This window comes from Plectropomus leopardus, chromosome 19 (assembly GCF_026936395.1).
Source record: "Plectropomus leopardus strain MGB_pleo_1.0 chromosome 19, ASM2693639v1, whole genome shotgun sequence".
Taxonomy (NCBI): Eukaryota; Metazoa; Chordata; class Actinopteri; order Perciformes; family Serranidae; genus Plectropomus; species Plectropomus leopardus.
This window is the reverse complement of record NC_142194.1, coordinates 16,471,354-16,487,923: the sequence shown is the minus strand read 5'-3', so window position 1 is coordinate 16,487,923 and position 16,570 is coordinate 16,471,354. Positions and strand designations below refer to the sequence as shown.

The window sequence follows — 16,570 nt, the reverse complement described above, 5'->3', positions numbered from 1 at the left end:
GTTTTTTTGGTTTTTTTTTAGCTGAGGAGAGGAGGATGCTATAACCCAGCCCCCCCCCCCTCCTCCTCCCACAGCACGTAGTCTGGTTGATTTCACTTTTCATTTCACACACACACCCCTCCTCCCGGAGACTCCCCATCCATCCATCCCAGCAGCACACTGCGCTGGAACAAGGCGCTACATGCACCGCCGCCTCTCCAGCTTTCACATATTGTCGGATTTTGTGCGGACGGCGCACGTTTGCACATAGGCTGAGATGATTGCTCGTGTCTGATGATATTATTTTGCACCTGAAAATAAGGATGCCAAAACCAGGCACGCTCCGGCTGTGTTGAGACGCGATTAAAAAGGTCAGTTTGATTTATTTTAATAGCCACCCTTTTTCACCTTTTTCTATTGGTAAAAAGCTAAATAAATTGCAATTTAGTATGACTGAAATGTAAGAACTGAATGCAAGCTAGGTGTTTTTTTCTGTTTATCTTTGCATTTAAGCATCAATTCAAATCACGAGCAGCAGCAGGCTAATTAATGCTCCCCTCCTCCTCTTCCTCCACCTCCTTTTCCTCCTCCTGTCGTCCATCCGAGTATTTCTTCTTTTGTCCTCATCCTTTTCTCCTCTGTCCTTTTTACCTTTTGTTCTCTGCCCGGCCACCATATGTGCGGTTAGCGCTTGTGTACACATGATGAAATAATGGTATGTACACACCTGCACGGAGACTACGGCCTTTAGTACGGTTTCAAAGGAACCTGCCTCCATCTGCCATGCCTTTGTACTGGCCGTGTCATTGTGACCTGCTTTCACTGTTACCTGAGATAGCTGCTCTGCTATTTTAATAGTAGGCCTGATTTACAGTCAGAGACATCGCGTGCTTATCTGTTTACCTCGAGCATATTTACAGTTCAACATGACATAAGGAGTGATCAAAACGAGGATAAATATTATCTGAAGTCAAAGTGGATTATAAAGAGGCTTATCGTGATATTGAGCCTGAAAACAAACTCTAAATCGGCTAAAGCAGAATGTGTTTAGGGACTGTGTGAAAGCTGTTGGGAGTGAGATGGATGGGCTGAGCGGTACTATTTCCAAAAAGTAGGCCTTGACCCCTCGCCCCTTATTGATATTTTATTTGGACCTCTCTTTGATTTAGAAGAGAACATACTCCCCATGTTATCTCTAAATAGCTAAATAGTATTATTACCTTTAGTAGCCTTCAGCTAATTTTGTCAATAATAAAGAATTACAGATGTGTTAATTAAAATTACAAATTTATTATTGCACTCCCAACACTGATTTTAAAATTCATCAAAATGTATCCAGCAGAACCAGAGATATTGTCATTTTTTTCTCATTTAACACATTATTCCTTTTCTAGAATGAATGAATGAATGAAATCAAATCCAACTTCTCAGATTAGCCCCTAGTCTAACATTTTAGAGCACCTTTCTTTAACAAAAATATTTAATACACAATCCTTTCACTCTTCCCACAACAGTAATTTTAGTACGGTTCCTAAGTAAATGGGAGCGAGCAGCTACTGTTGACAAAGATGCTTAAAACCATTTTCTGCCCCCCAGGTGAACTAGAGGCAGCACACACAGGACTGGACCACAAACAGACTTCATCTTTGCTGTCAGCATGGCTGTGAACATGATGCCAACTCCCACCATTTGGCCAGGGGAGGAACAACCATCGCTGCTGGACCAGGAGGACTCTCTGTCAAGCCAAGCCCCCATCTCTGTGCCATGCCCATCAGTCAGAGGTGAACCGCTCATCCACAGCAGCAGCAGCAGCCCGGCCGGCACACGGCCTCCCCGCAGCAAATCCAAAGGCGAGCTGGTCATAGTCATCAACGAGAAGCTGAAGAACAGTGAGTTTGACCCCATATTAAGGCAGCGGCGGGTGGCTGGATGGGTGGAGGAGGGGTGGGTCATACAGCTGCTTAGTCAGCTCACTCTGGGAAAGTCAAACTCCAGTGCATGGCGGAGCTCTTAGAGCACACGCGCATTTTCCTTCTCCTGTGTTTCAAACATTTGCCCGTCCTTTTTGTCCCTCATGTGTAGGTAACGGGATCCACTCGGCACCCGCAGAGAGCACCTCTCCGGTCATCTGCTCTCCTCCCAGAAGACAACACTCCATCTCTTACCCCCATCACAACAAGACCAGAAAGGGGAGCAGGGCGAGCTCCATCGGATACACCGCCTTCTCGCCTAGGCCGTCGCTTTCTCGCCACTCCAGCATCGCCACCAACCCACCCCTGGACCGCACCAAGGTCAAAGACTACCTCCTTCTCTCCGTGCTGGCCTGCTTCTGCCCTGTGTGGCCCATCAACATTGTGGGATTTGTCTACTCCATCATGGTGAGAAAAAGCTTTTTTTTCTGTTAAGTGTTGTTAAAAAATATGCATCTCTATCAAGCTAACAGTTGGTTCAATCTTCTCCTTTAGTCCAAGAACAGTCTCGAGCAGGGAAACCTGGATGGGGCCGTGCGTCTGGGACGCGTCGCCAAGATGCTCTCCATGGTCTCACTAGTAGGAGGGACGGTCATTATCATCGCCTGCATTGTCAACCTGGCCAGTGAGTGTCCCAAATCTGACCTTTAAACCTTTTTACCCTCCTCTGTGCAGTGTTTCCCCTCTGAATTTGTAGCAATAGCCCTGCTACCACTGATCCTCCTGGCCCAAACACCTGCTGCTGACACAGTTTATCCCATCACAACAGAATATTAAGCCCCGTCAGCACAATCTGACTGTAATCACTGATATTATTACTCATGTTTGCACAATATTGCACTAGTTACAATGCCTGCACGAGTCTTTATACGCTGCAGCACTTTAGAAATTATATAAACGTTACACAAAGATCAGAGCATATTAATCACATCAGACTCAAAATTACATTTTTCTGACATGTTTCTTTATTTGCACGGGTGGCCTCCAGCTGTAACCGACTGCATGCCTCAGACTGCTGTGTGTGTATCTGTAGTGATTTGTGTAGTCCGCTGTCTGTTGTATGCCTTGCCCTGTTTGCTTGTACAAACTGTGAAGTCTTGCTGTCCCTGTAACATATGTATATGCATCTATATATATATTATGTATGTGAGAGTGTGAGGTGTTGACATGCTCACAAGACCAATAAATGTACATTTATTGCACCAAATAAAGGGATTCTGATAACAGATCAGTGATTATTACTTACTGTTAGGGACTAGTATTTGTCTTTTGCAGTAGTGTATGTTTAAAGGGGATTTATTATGCTTTTCCTTATTTTCTGTCATGTAGCCTTATATGATAGTTCAATTTTTAGTGGTTATGATAAACATGGCAAATAATGAGATAAACATATCTACTAGTAATCCCTTTGGACAAAAACCTCAGGCTTTAGAACGTTCTGAATACTTTCCAACGTTATTTTAAACAAGTTGATGCCGGCTCGTGATGGATTTCTTTATATGGTCATTTGCTCAAAGCACGCTACTGCAAGTGTTTGCATTATGTAGCCTACACTGCTACATGTAGCTACATGCTAACACCAGGGAAACATGTAATGTGTTCAGATAAGCTGATCTTAGATCATGGCAGATTCCCTCACGTGGTAATCTGCTCCAGGCACGCTACTGCAAGTGTTTACACCATGTAGCCTCCACTGCTACATGTAGCTACATGGCAACACCAGGGAAACATGTAATACTTTTGAGGCAAACTGATGTTGGCTTGTGACAGATGTGTTTTACATGATTGCCTGCTCCAGGCAAGCTACTGCAGTTTTTAACATTATATACACTGCTACATGTAGCTACATGCTAATGCCTGGGAAACATGAAATACCTCCAGATAACTAATGTTAGATCATGGCAGATTTCTCTATATTGTCATCTGCTCCAAGCATAATACTGCAAGTGTTTGCATTATGTAGCCTACTCTGCTACATTAAGTTACATGCTAACACCAGGGAAACATGTAGCACTTTGGAGACAACCTGATGTCAGCTTGTGCAGGATTTCTTGATATAGGCATCTGCTCCAGGCAAGCTACTGCATGTGTTTACATTTTTTACAGTGCTGCATGTAGCTACATGCTAACGTCACCAAAACATATAGTACTTTCCAGACAAGCTGATTAGCTAGTGATGGATTTCTTTATATGGTCATCTGCTCCCGGCACACCACTGCAATCGTTTACACTATTTCCACTGCAACATGTAGCCAGATGGCAACATCAGGGAAACCTTTAATCTTGTTTTCCGATGGTAATTTTTCCCAGATTTCAGATCATATACTTGCTGCAACATATCCAGTTGTGAGGGTTTTGGTTTAGAAGTTTTATTGGTGATTTTTCACGGTAGAAAGTGCCGCTATACTTTGTTACAGTCATTCCCTGGCTGCAATGATAATTAGGATTGTGTATTGGCAGGAATCTGGATCTGCAATACAGGGATTACGATTCAAACTATTATATATACATATATATATGTATACTAATAGCTCCATGTTGTTATTAAAATTGACACAATTGGGAACACTACCATGTGTATTAAACAAGTTTACTTTTTCTGCAGTCCTAATAATGGGATTGGAATTTGTATTTATCACAGTCCCTGTAACACCTAACATCATAGCAATACTTACTGAGCGAGACATAATATAGCAACACTCAAGTGTCAATATTTTCTTACACCCTAACGGCGGTGCATTGATTCCCAGATTCGAAAGACCAGAAAGCACTGACCAATCGGAGCAGACGTGGCTTTTTCTGGAGGGGGTCTTAAAGAGACAGGTGCTAAAACAAAGTGTTCCAGAGAAAGGGTGAATACACATGTTCAAGCACGGACAGTAGGATGAAAATAAGCATTTTTTTTTAACATTAAAGAATGTAAACATGTTGTGGTAGAAAGCCCAAATATCAGGATGAACTTGAAACTGAGCATAATCAGTCCCCTTTAAATATGGACAGGAAGGGTCAGTCAGTTAAATGATTGTTTGTCTTTCATTTCAGTTCATGCAGAGACTTATGTGTACTGTGAATGTAGCCTGTTGGGTCTCATTAAGCTGAGAGATGTTCTCATTAGCTTGATGACTGGGAGAGCAATTGTACACACAACTATAAGGGCTCAACAATCCTTGTTTTTTTCTCATTATGTATCTCTGTCCTCTGTGGTCTATGAAAGTTTATACATCCATATTAAGTTGCAGAATATATAGCGCTTCAACTAATACACTTCCTTTTCTTTTTTTAGTAAATGTGAAAACCTGAGTTTCATCCCAGGGTGAAACTGGATAAAGCAACTGACCGTCTGGCCCGCACCTGCACCACCGTCTTTACCGCCTAGTCATTACCTGGATGTGACAAATATGCACCCGATATACAGTGCTTACTTGTATTTCTGTAATCTATATAAATCCCTTTTTGCTAATGGAAGAAAATAAAATATGCAAATGCTGCTGCTCTAAATCGGGGGGTGGGGTGGGGGAAATTTGTCTGTTAGATGGCGAAGGGAGTAGACAGTCTAATCAGCCCCTTCGTATTCTGGTCAACGCATTCAGAACGATTCCTGAGAAACTCTTCAAGACTCCAATCATCACCCGCAGAACTGACAAGGTGGACTAGAAAAATGGGGAGACCAGTGGAGGTGGTCACAGAACGCCAAACAGGAAGGATCGCCTCCCAGCTTCAGCGCCACATGCAACAAAATGTCCGCCCAAGTCCATCTTTCACTGCACCCGAGGACGGGACACCATCAGCTTGCCGTTAAATCCTCTCAGATACGTGGAGAGGCTGTGGGATTTGTGGCTGCATTGAAATGAGAGAGCAGAAATTCATCCCCTCACAGAGAAGAAACACTTTGAATCACAGTGTGTCCTCTTGTTTCTGACTCTTCTTTGTGGTTCTCATGACTCCCGCCCGCCCCTTACATCTTGTGCTTGAGAGTGAGTGTACGGGTGGCAAAGAAGATGAAAAAGAGGCTTACCAAGGACAAGCTATGGGTGCTAAACTGAATGGGATTATGGGAAGTCTCACACAGAAGGCACCGTCATCACTGCAAGGAAAAATATGTGCCAAAAAAAATGTAGAGGGAAATTTTCCTGCTTTGTAAAGACCCAACTCTGATTACAGAACTGTTGTAGAGAGAAAGAGTGTTTTTTTACTCTGCTGCAACTTTACTGTATATCCGCTCGACACCACTGATCACTGTGAGCCGGGGAAGGATACATGTTCACCAAAAAAACCCCCAAACTGTAGCAAGTCACCGTGAAGCTAATTATGCTCCATCACCTATAACCTATCTTTTGATAATGTTTGTAAAAGATCATTTTGAAACAGAATTTCATAATGTGATGCTCTTGAAGTGCTGTCGACAGATGGTGGTAGTATTGTATGTGCATATGGGCATCACTATTTGGTTAACAAATTAAATAGCTTGTGATTGCAGTCAAAGTTGGTGGCTGTAGGCTCCGTCTGCATCCACAGGTAGCCTGTACTTTCAAATCAGACAGATTGTGGCTTTTTTTTGTCCCTTTAAAAAACCCTAAATTACACTTAAATCACACATTATTATTTTGTTGTGACGCACAGTAGGTCTTTTGAATTAGTAAGACACTGCTTCAAACATGGTTATATGGGTGAGAAATGTGGATTGCTGTGGTGAAAAACTTTTTAAATCTAGTTTAATATTCTTATTGTTTCTCACATGTATCCTGAACTAACCTCAAATCTACCTGTGCTTCTCACTGTGATCTGAAACAATGGGTTTCATGAACTGATAAAACTCTCCTCCTTCACTGGATTTTGAATCATGTACAGATACGCCACAACTTCTGTAATGATTAAATATTTTTTTCCCCTCTGTTAGCACTTAATATGTAAATTTAATTGTAATCACCAGTTGATGTAGTCTGCAGATGTAAATCTCAATATTGTGATAACTCTCTAGTCGATATGAGTTAGCGTTAAGTAGTTATGATCTAACGTAGGCACAGAAGCCAACAGTCCTCGTGTTACCAACGGGCTTCTATAATCTTTGTGATTATTGGCATGTTGTGGATTTTTTATTAATGTATGATGATAGAAGTTTAAAAATTACAAAGATAAAACTGGCACTTGGAATATTATTCTTCTGCAGCACATTCATAATAAAGACACAATGCATGCAGTGTGTTTTCATTGTTTCGGAGAGATAAAGAGCAACGGAGGAGATTAGAGATTATGTTTGGTGGGGGAGGATGAGTGTCAAAAGTGAGTCATATCCAGAGAGTTGAGCCACTGAGAAGAGAATAGGTTTTATGTTTTAGCAGATGAGAAAAGAAGAAAAAAAAAGAAAAAAAACAGGCAAGCATTAATGTAGTTGTCTGTACTGTGATAGTGTGTAAACTGCAGGGATTGAAAGTGCATCCTGCTGTCAGCAGAGCGAAGAGCAAATGCTTGAAGGGAGACGCCCAGAGCCAAGGAAATGCACTGCGCGATTGGCTGTAATGAGAGCTAAAGCCTAAGATGACTTCCACAGAATCAAAGCAAATGATGGCTCATTATTTTCTTACGCTGCCCTTTTTTATTTATGAGCAACCAAAACAAGAACAGTGAATGAGCAATTTTTTGGGGAGGAATATCATGAAGAACAAATACTGTTTTAATAGTTTGTTATAGATGTTTGCACCAGAACTGATAGTAATGAACATGTCCTGTAAAACAGTGGACAACTGATACATTAACAATATCATATCATGTTTTTAACCCTTTGAACACTGAGCAATTTGCCTTAATTTCTTTCAGAAACATGGAAGAAGGCAATGAGTAACAAAGCAAGAAAATGGCCCAAAATAGCAAGAAATTAGTAAAGAATTACATGGAAAATAAGAAAGAAGCTACCATAAACAAAACTAAAAATGAAAGAATGAAATCAAGAAATGACCTAAAAAGTGCTAAAATAAATTAATAATTAAAAAAAAAATTAATGCTATGTTGCTGATTGCCTTTTTTTTAAAACCATGTTTTCCAAAGAAATTAAACAAAAGTTGCCCATGTTCCAAATGTTTGTAAAAGGTTTCTCAACAAAGCATAAGAAAACTGATGTTGATCCAGGGTTTAGAGGGTTAAACTAGCAATGACTGGTGAAAACAGTAATTACAATTAATCTGTAAATTTTAGTTTAAAAAGTCATTTTTAAAGGGAAAACACCAGGAGTCTACATACATACTTGCCATTTGGTGAAGTTGGAGTCATTACTTTGATCTATTCACACTGGAAGTTAGGTCCCGCCCCCTGAAAGTGGGCGGGACCTAACCAAGATGTAATCCAAGATGGCTGTCCTGTGCATCAACAGTAGTGAAAGCCGTAGGTACCATCACTTCTGTGTTTTTCTTGTCTCTACAGATGTCTGTGGACAGGTTGCTGCAGTGTTTGTATGCACAATATCAAGTCTAATGCCTCTTTACCAACTGGCATTGCTAACAATGGCTAACCTGGCTAGAACTTGTATTGTAAACAACATGCTGGTTTTCCAACTTGTTATACTGGATCGCTGTCAACTCATTTGTGACATCATTCCCAGCTCTGACCTTCGACCTCTGAGGTAAATGGAACACAGCACAAGACACTGTTTGAAGCTAAATGCTAAAATGCTGCTTCCCTGCTGAAAAAAACAGCTTGACCAGCTTTTTTGACCAGTTTCAGGTGTGTTTCACATCATTTTTGATGGTTTAGTTCGTCATATCATCCTGTGATGTTCACTGTAGCTGGTTTGTCCATTGAAGTTCCTGTAAAACTGAAATCACATCAATGTCCTTGAGTGTGGAGAAATAACAGCGTTGTGAGGGGGAAGAATGAAAAGCAAAAGGCATAAATTAGTTCAGTCTGCTGTCATGCATTATGCATAAAGATAAATCTGCACAGCTTTACAGGCTGGTCACACCAGCATGTCAAACCATCAAAGACCAGCAAGAACTGGGTCAGGACCATCTAAAACCATAATCGACCAGCTAAAACCAACTAAAATCAGCACAAGCTGGTTTTTAGTTGTTTTTTTTCTGCAGCGATGTCCAGTTTTTCCAAAAGTAACCGAGCAAGCAAATTGTTTTGATATTTAAATTAATATGAGGCAAGCACAATAACATGTGGCCCTTCTATTGACAGGCATTGTAAATTGTCCCTATACTGTTAACCATTACCTAAATCAATAATATGCACAATGACAATTCTAACAAATTGTTGCCAAGTTGACCCTGTGTTGTTTACAGTGTTTACCATCTTAGTTTATTAGCATTTGGTATTTAGCCCCAAACACAAAGTACATCTGGGGCTGATGGGAAAGTCATGAGTGGTCAGTAAGTATTGGACAAATTCAAATTTTTACCTGATGACACTACATTAAAAGTTAGCTCATTCATCCTGACGGGGACAAAAATGTCTCCATCAAATATAATTGCAGTCTTACATAATAGTTTATTAATTATATTTGGGTGTTGTACTGGAGATTGTGATGGGCACCTTTTACTGTTTTTAGTGTTTTATAGACCAAATGATTAATCCATAAATCCAGAGAGAGTGGGCACATGAACTGAGATGTGTTATATTGACATTGTAAGTCATGGGCTTGATAGATTCTAAAATGATGCATAGCCACCAGTAAAATTATTCTCTTTGAACAACGAACGTTAAAAAAATAATAATGTACATACTAAATAAGCACAGCTATATTCAATATGTGAATGAATTAATGTCACATTTTTTCCTAAAGCAAAACTTGCTCACAGAGATGAAAATCAACTACATTTGCAGAAATGTGAAAGCACTGAGAGCAGCAAATTCTCCCTCACCAATGTCAACATTTTGACAGTAAAAGATATTTTTTCTTTGTACTCAGCTAATTTACCAGTAGGTATATGCGGTACAGTACGGCTCGGAAGAGGATCAGCATATCAGACAGAGTCACATCCAGATGCAGTAAGTGGGTCAGGGATTATCCAGCTGGGTCACATAAACACTGGGGCTGTGAGTCAGCTTGGCAGCGTTTGGATGCATCATGATCATCCTGTCAGTCAGCGTAGGAAATAATGAGACGTACTGACCTGTGGCGATGCTGTTCTATTTGAGCCTGCTTAATTTGCAAAGAGAACTGGGGCTGAACAACAATCGTTATGAGTGTGAATTAATGCTTTGATGGACTGTTGAGGATTTCCTCTTTGGAAAGGAAAAAAAAGGGTCACTGTGACAGGGGACTCCACTGGGCCCCTTCTTAAATACAGTTACTGTCAACACAGTACTGTGTTGACAACAATCATCAGCTGCAGTTTCCATCACTCATTCAGTCACAACTTTCCTCTATTTTCATTGTTTGTTGTCAAAACACTGTCAAAACTGCGCCGCTAATGTGATGAATTTGCATAATGCAATCAATGGATCACAGCAGGAAAAATAACTAATAACTGTAATATGACCACACTCTGTTTAGCTGCTTTTGTTGCAGAACCCTGTTTTTTAATGCTGGCTCACTGGCAGGGCTTAATAATAAACCTAAATGGAATTGAGACAAAAATTTTTTTTTTTTTTTTTTTTTTTTACATCTGTGTTTTTTTTTGTTTTTGACTAGACAGAATGTCCTAAAAGGGCCAACTGTTGCTTGACCTTATTTTTACAGCAGATACTTTGATGAAAATCCCCGGTGTTACATTAATGATGGCTTAGTTCTGCTCATAAAACATGTACGCAGTTTCTCTAACTCCTGACTGTTACTTGTGACAAAAATTCACAATTAAGGACTGTTCTTAATTTATTTGAAGGGAGGTGCAAATTTAGAGAGGGATTTCAAAAAATTGTTTTTAAAAAAATGGGGATGAATATTCAATTTTAAATTGTCATACTTTGTAGACAATGAAAAAAATAAGCCACTGTACCCCAAAACCTGCAAGTGAGTTTGAAAGGCATGTTTTCTTTTCTTTTCTTTTTTTTTTTAATTGCCAAAATTATATAATTTTATTGTAGCCAGAAACTATGAAAACAGAAATTATTGTCTGATTTTAAAATTACAGGCAGTCTGTGAGCATATTTCATCAAAGTATTTATTCAATTTATTATACACTAAAATGTAAAAAGTAAAAAAAAAAAACAAACTGTTTGCATTCACCAGATCCTTTGAAATAAACATTTAATTCTTCTTTTTTTAACTTTTGGATTTTGTTTTTTTAGCTTTCAGCTTTTGATCAAACAGTAAAAAAAATATAATATTTGTCGCCACACCAAGTTACTGAAATTCTGGTCGCTGCTGACGCTGTTGTGTATGTTATAGTTGTAACGAGTGTGTATGTTACTGGTTTATTTGGAAAACAGTCATTATATGCATATGTTGCTAACGCTGGCTTTGCGAACACTGTGTTCAATGTGTGTGAGTGAGTGTGAGTGCTTATTCAGTTTTGTTGGTTTTGTGTGATGCTATGCTAAAATGCACATGCAGCTTGTGCTGATGTGATTTATGGGGAAGATTTGCATTTTGCCTAAGAAATAAGCTGAGTGTTTTAGCAATAACTCCCTCCGTGCATAGAGCATTGGCTCCATACCAACTTTTGGTGTGAACATACAGACATATGGTTATTTATGATGGAGGAAGAGTCATGCATCTCCCTCCAGGCACTCAGGGAGGCTCAAAGAAAAAATATTTGTAGCTCTGAGGAGGGTCAAGATAAAAAACAAAACAAGGTCACACCCAAGCCAACCCCCAGTCTTATAAAAAAGGTACAATCCCCCTTAATAAGCATTTGAAGAAGGGGTGTAAGTAATCCATGCAATTCTTTTTTTTTTTTTAACAATATTTAATTTTTTTAGTTATAACAGATATTACATATGGATTAAATAGTCTTGGGGGCAAATATGGTATACTGTAAACTAAAAAGGCAAACCAAAACCAAAAAACAAAACAAACAAACAAACAACAACAATAACAAGAAAACAACAGCAATAATAAAATTAATAATAATGATAATAATAAACAAAACTACAGCAGATGTGAAAAACAGACGTCACAGTAGTTACAATATACAGAAATCTACAGAAACAGAAAACACTTTATATTTTAATTTCCAATTGCTCCAACCCCACTCGTCTTTAATCCTTGCGAATCTGCTCATGAACTGTGGTTTAAAATGATGTCTAGTTGATTAATTATTAATTTAGTGTAATATCTACACGTAGCTTAATTGAAACTCGATGTGAGCTCCAGGCTTATATCTGGCCCATTATTACTGTGCAGCTCTACTGCTACACTTTCTCTGCTAACCTCAACTTTTCATCATAGTCCCAGCAAGGTGGCAGTAATGTGGTCATCGCTGTCTATTTAATGAATACCACTTATCATCACAGAGTGGATGCAGAGCCCTGTGGTGAAATATCAGTATAATATTTCTATCAAGGCTCTTAGTGTGTCTCCATGCTGTGGTGTCTTTGGTGGCATCACAGTAGCAGCAGCAGCCTTTTTTTGCATTGACTTTTTTATGATGTTTCCAGTTTTATTGTTATTAGATGACAGTGCAAAGAGGCAGCCCAAGCAAATATTTGTCTATTTTAAACATTTTTTAACAGGAGTTCAATAACATGGAGTAAGGAAAAAAGAGATCTTTTCCTCTTCAATCAAAAAAGTGAATGTTTAATAAATGAAATCCTTTGCAGAGCATCAGACAGCCAGATGTTTGTCGCTGAAATACACCAGTCTATGACGTCATGTGCTACAAGTAGCTCTCATCATTATCTATTATGTGTTGTCTCAATCAGCAGTAATGCTGCCATTTGTCCCTGCAGACAGGACGCGGCTTGGTTTTAAATAAATGTTTGTGGTTTTAGAGAAATCTGATAAACCACTGGGTTTTAGACTAATCCTCCCTGAGCAAAAATATGCGCTATTATTTCACAGTTATATTAGAGTCTGTCTGCATCCCTAGAAACTGATTTTTTTTGTATTGTGATCGGATGTCTTTTTTTTTTTTAGATGTTTGCTGCAGAAATTTAATTAAGCATCTTTATCAGTTGCTGGCCATCTCTGTTACTATTTTACCCCAGAATGGTTTAAAATTGAATGTTTACTGTCCTTGAGTGTCCCTTCTCATTTTTTTTACAATAATCTCAGTTTAGATCATTGAAGAAAATAAACAGTCCAATTCCTCCTTTCTGCAGCTTTCTGAAATAGATTAAATCAGATCTTTTTTTGTCTGCAGAGACTCATTCATGTCTTTATTACATCTGGACCTAGACTATTGCTATGTTCTGTATCTGTGTTTACCTAAACTCTTTCGAAATTACTCTCATAAAACCACAGACATCTCACTTATAAAGGGACAGTTCACATCAAAAATACATTTTTTTTCTCTTACCTGTGGTGTTATTTATTGATCTAGATTGTTTTGGTGTGACTTGCTGAGTGTTGGACATATTGACTGTAGAGATGTCTGCCTTCTCTCCACTATAATGAAACTAGATGGCACACGGCTTGTGGTGCGCAAAGTGCAAAAAAAAATTTAAAAAAATTAAGAAAACAAAAATCATGACCTGGTTACTGATAACTGACAGACCTTGTTGTGAGCAGTTACATGTAGGAACTATTTTCTTTCTACCAAACTACACCCGCAAACTGTCCTGCTGAAGGAGGTGATGCATCTGCTACTAGCTCACCTAGCACCACTGTGCTAGTTAATGTTAACATCGCTTTCTGTCACGAGTACGAGCCTCTTTTCCCTGAGTAGATGTGTGTGTCCTTCTGGATGATGATACAGTTGGCGGATGTAGTTCAGTTGACAAAAAATAGTTCCTGGCGCTTTGAGCACCACAAGTCAAGTGCCATCTAGTTCCTTTGTTTGAGAGAAGGCAGACATCTATATGGACGATAACTCCAAAAATAAGCAACTCACACCAAAATAATCTTGATTAATAAATAGCTCTGCAGGTAATAGGAAACATATGTTGTTTTAATTCTGGGGTGAACTTTCCCTTTAAGTCTTGTATGGGAATGGCATGGTTGTTCATAGTTAAACATTTAAAATCGTGACTCTGTCATGAGCTGCCAGAGGTAAAAATGAATTTCTTTGTCTTTTTTCCCCCCAATTCATCTTCTGAAATGAAAGCAATGCTATTAATGTTTGTTATTAGTTGTTTTTGTATTACAGGCAGGATCTGCAGAGGACAGACTTCTCTGGTGTTTCTCAGTCAGGCCGAGAGGAGGAACAAACAGTGACTAAGATGAAACAGTAGCAGTCGTGTCTGATTTCACAGAGCTCCTTTTTTCCCACTCAGGATAGACCAGAAAATGCACAATAATCAGAAACTGCACAGCGTTTCTGTTTTCCTGACACCTCTTCTTCTATTTGAAATCTAGACCGAGCCTCTGTCCCGACGTGCAGGACTCCGTTTCTGACTCAGACACTTCATCTCGCGGTCAGCCCCGCAGGATGATGCTCTATCAATACTGTGGGTCACCGAGCAGTGGTGAGTTCATCAGAAACATCCCAATGTCCTGACGCTGATGCTGACCCCTGACTTCACTCTCAAATGGAACAAGTAAAAAGTTCAATAAATAGTCAGAAGATTTTCAGAATATTACAGTCCAATTTGACAAATCAAACATAGATACATTTTTTTTGTCTATTTTGTGTTTAACCTGCATTGTGAATTGTTTAAATGCTGTCACTAAACTTAAATGTGTTTTTCTTATGTTTATGTCCCCTAAAGTGTCTGACCTCTATTATACTGACTATTGTAGGTTATATTGTTAGAGGTGTTTTCACATTCCTCTACTAATGCCTATGCACTTCTTGAAACCTGGGTAAATTTACCTTTAATCTCCAAAAACATGGGAAAAGGCAATGAGAAACTTAAGAGGAAAGTATCCAAAAATTTGCAAAAAAAAGGAAGCCTCTGGAGTAACTAACACTATGGGCGACCTTTTTTCAATTGTATCTTGACGAGTTAACTCACATCACTAAAAAGTTGTCGGCGTTTAGGCAACAAAACTACTTGGTTAGGGATCGGAAAAGCTTGTTGTTGACTTGACTAATCACTCATGTGACTGATGATTGATGTGTCCAAAAAATCCAATGGTGACTCTTAGTTTCACATGGGACACATACATTAGTCTCCTGGGTCAAAGTCCTGTTCTTTTTTGGGGCATTCACCTTTGCAGACTTTTGTGCTTTTTATACTACGACTGTTTCTCTGAGCATGTAATAATGATGTGGACTGGTTTACATTGGAGTATGTGGAAAGCCCCTTGTATCTCATACAGACGGTAAAGGGTGCCCCCTTTAACGATGCCAGGGACACGTTACGTCCTGGGAGCGTGACCATGCTGTGGTGCACAACAGCCTCCTCATCTGAGCATGGGTCTGATTCAAGGCTATTCGTAAGAGGCTTTTACGGCGCTTTAACCGCGTGGGAACGATGGAGAATGATAGTGTAACTGGAGCTGCGATGTTGGAGGCTTACAGCAGATGGCGCTAGAAATAAAGGGATGGTGTCCTCTCAGGTGCTCTTAGAGTACACTTTTTTTTAGTACCTTTGGGTGTGCTGGGCCTGACAGAACTTTTTGGGTAAACTTAAATGGATAGCAGCCAATATTTTCATATAAAAACTTGTTCATAGTCTTTTTAAAAAAGATCCTTTCCATAACTGTAGAACTGTAATTCTCACCCATATCTTTGTGAATATATATCGACCCAAGCCTGACTGTGGGCGCCTGTGAAATAAATCGATCATCCCCTGCGTTCTATGACAGTGTGCCAGCTGTTGAGCCTTTCAGAAAGTGAAGACCAAAGTTTACTGCACGTGTGATAAACCCCCAATGACATGACACAATTTGATGACCTGACTTTTCTTTTTACCCTCCTCTGTCTGACGGAGGGTCAAACGTGCGGCTGAATTTATTCCATGTTTTCCTCTAACGCTTAAAACATGTAAGTATAATGATTATAGATATATTTATCTGGACTTTTTTTCAAAATAATTTTCTAATAATTCTCACCTGCTTTTTAAAAACTAATTTTCAGGTCATTTTCTTCATCACCTTTTACTAATTTCTTTTTATAAAACCAATTTGCTCAAGGTTCAAACAGTTGTCCGCCCAGGTTTAAAAGGGTTAAGCAAAATATTAATCACAGAAGAGTATTTTTACTTAGTTGAAAAGTTGTCTGGAATTGCATTCTAAATTAAGTATTTGATACTTAAGATAAATATTTGGGAGAAATTGTAATTATTATGTCTATTATTTGCATTCATATGCATGTTTAAAACCTTTGGGTGTTTATTTTAATTTGACCAATCACAGTCAGTCACAGAGGGTTTATTGGTTTGGTGTCTTTACATAGGACTATAAAGTGTTAAACAATGCTTTTATTGAGTTTCTTTTAACTGTGTTGTGTGCCTCTGTGCTGCTAGGACACATTTGCCCCATCACTTTGGGTGAGATTATTGTCAGAGAGGTGGTTGCAGCTGCAGAGCCTGAAGACTAGGTGGCAGTGTTGGATTTATGAGCTGCACCTAAACATCAAGCGATCCAAAGAGGCCACTTGAAGCAAATATGATAAAAATTCAGGGATGCAAGCCATAAA

General features: G+C 39.2%; 1 protein-coding gene across 2 annotated transcripts; it reads left to right on the top strand.

The window, feature by feature from the left end:
• Positions 1-103: 103 nt before the first annotated feature.
• Positions 104-7,146, top strand: prrt2 (proline-rich transmembrane protein 2). Of its 2 annotated transcripts, XM_042508369.2 has the most exons (5): positions 105-350; positions 1,576-1,868; positions 2,062-2,357; positions 2,445-2,574; positions 5,233-7,146. In XM_042508369.2, the coding sequence occupies exons 2-5, from the start codon at positions 1,637-1,639 to the stop codon at positions 5,247-5,249; spliced, it is 675 nt and encodes a 224-aa protein (XP_042364303.2). In that variant the 5' UTR covers positions 105-350; positions 1,576-1,636; the 3' UTR covers positions 5,250-7,146. The 2 variants fall into 2 exon arrangements, with proteins under 2 accessions (XP_087925798.1, XP_042364303.2); XM_088069672.1 differs by lacking the exon at positions 5,233-7,146 and having other exon boundaries at positions 104-350; positions 2,445-3,231.
• The last annotated feature ends 9,424 nt before the right edge of the window (positions 7,147-16,570 follow it).

What these genes read in the sequence shown, in the direction of transcription:
- prrt2 (XM_088069672.1), top strand. Translation starts at nt 1,637, where the DNA reads ATGGCTGTGAACATGATGCCAACTCCCACCATTTGGCCAGGGGAGGAA. An exon ending in CAACGAGAAGCTGAAGAACA is followed by an intron (nt 1,869 to 2,061) that starts GTGAGTTTGACC and finishes CCTCATGTGTAG; the next exon opens with GTAACGGGATCCACTCGGCA. An exon ending in GATTTGTCTACTCCATCATG is followed by an intron (nt 2,358 to 2,444) that starts GTGAGAAAAAGC and finishes CTTCTCCTTTAG; the next exon opens with TCCAAGAACAGTCTCGAGCA.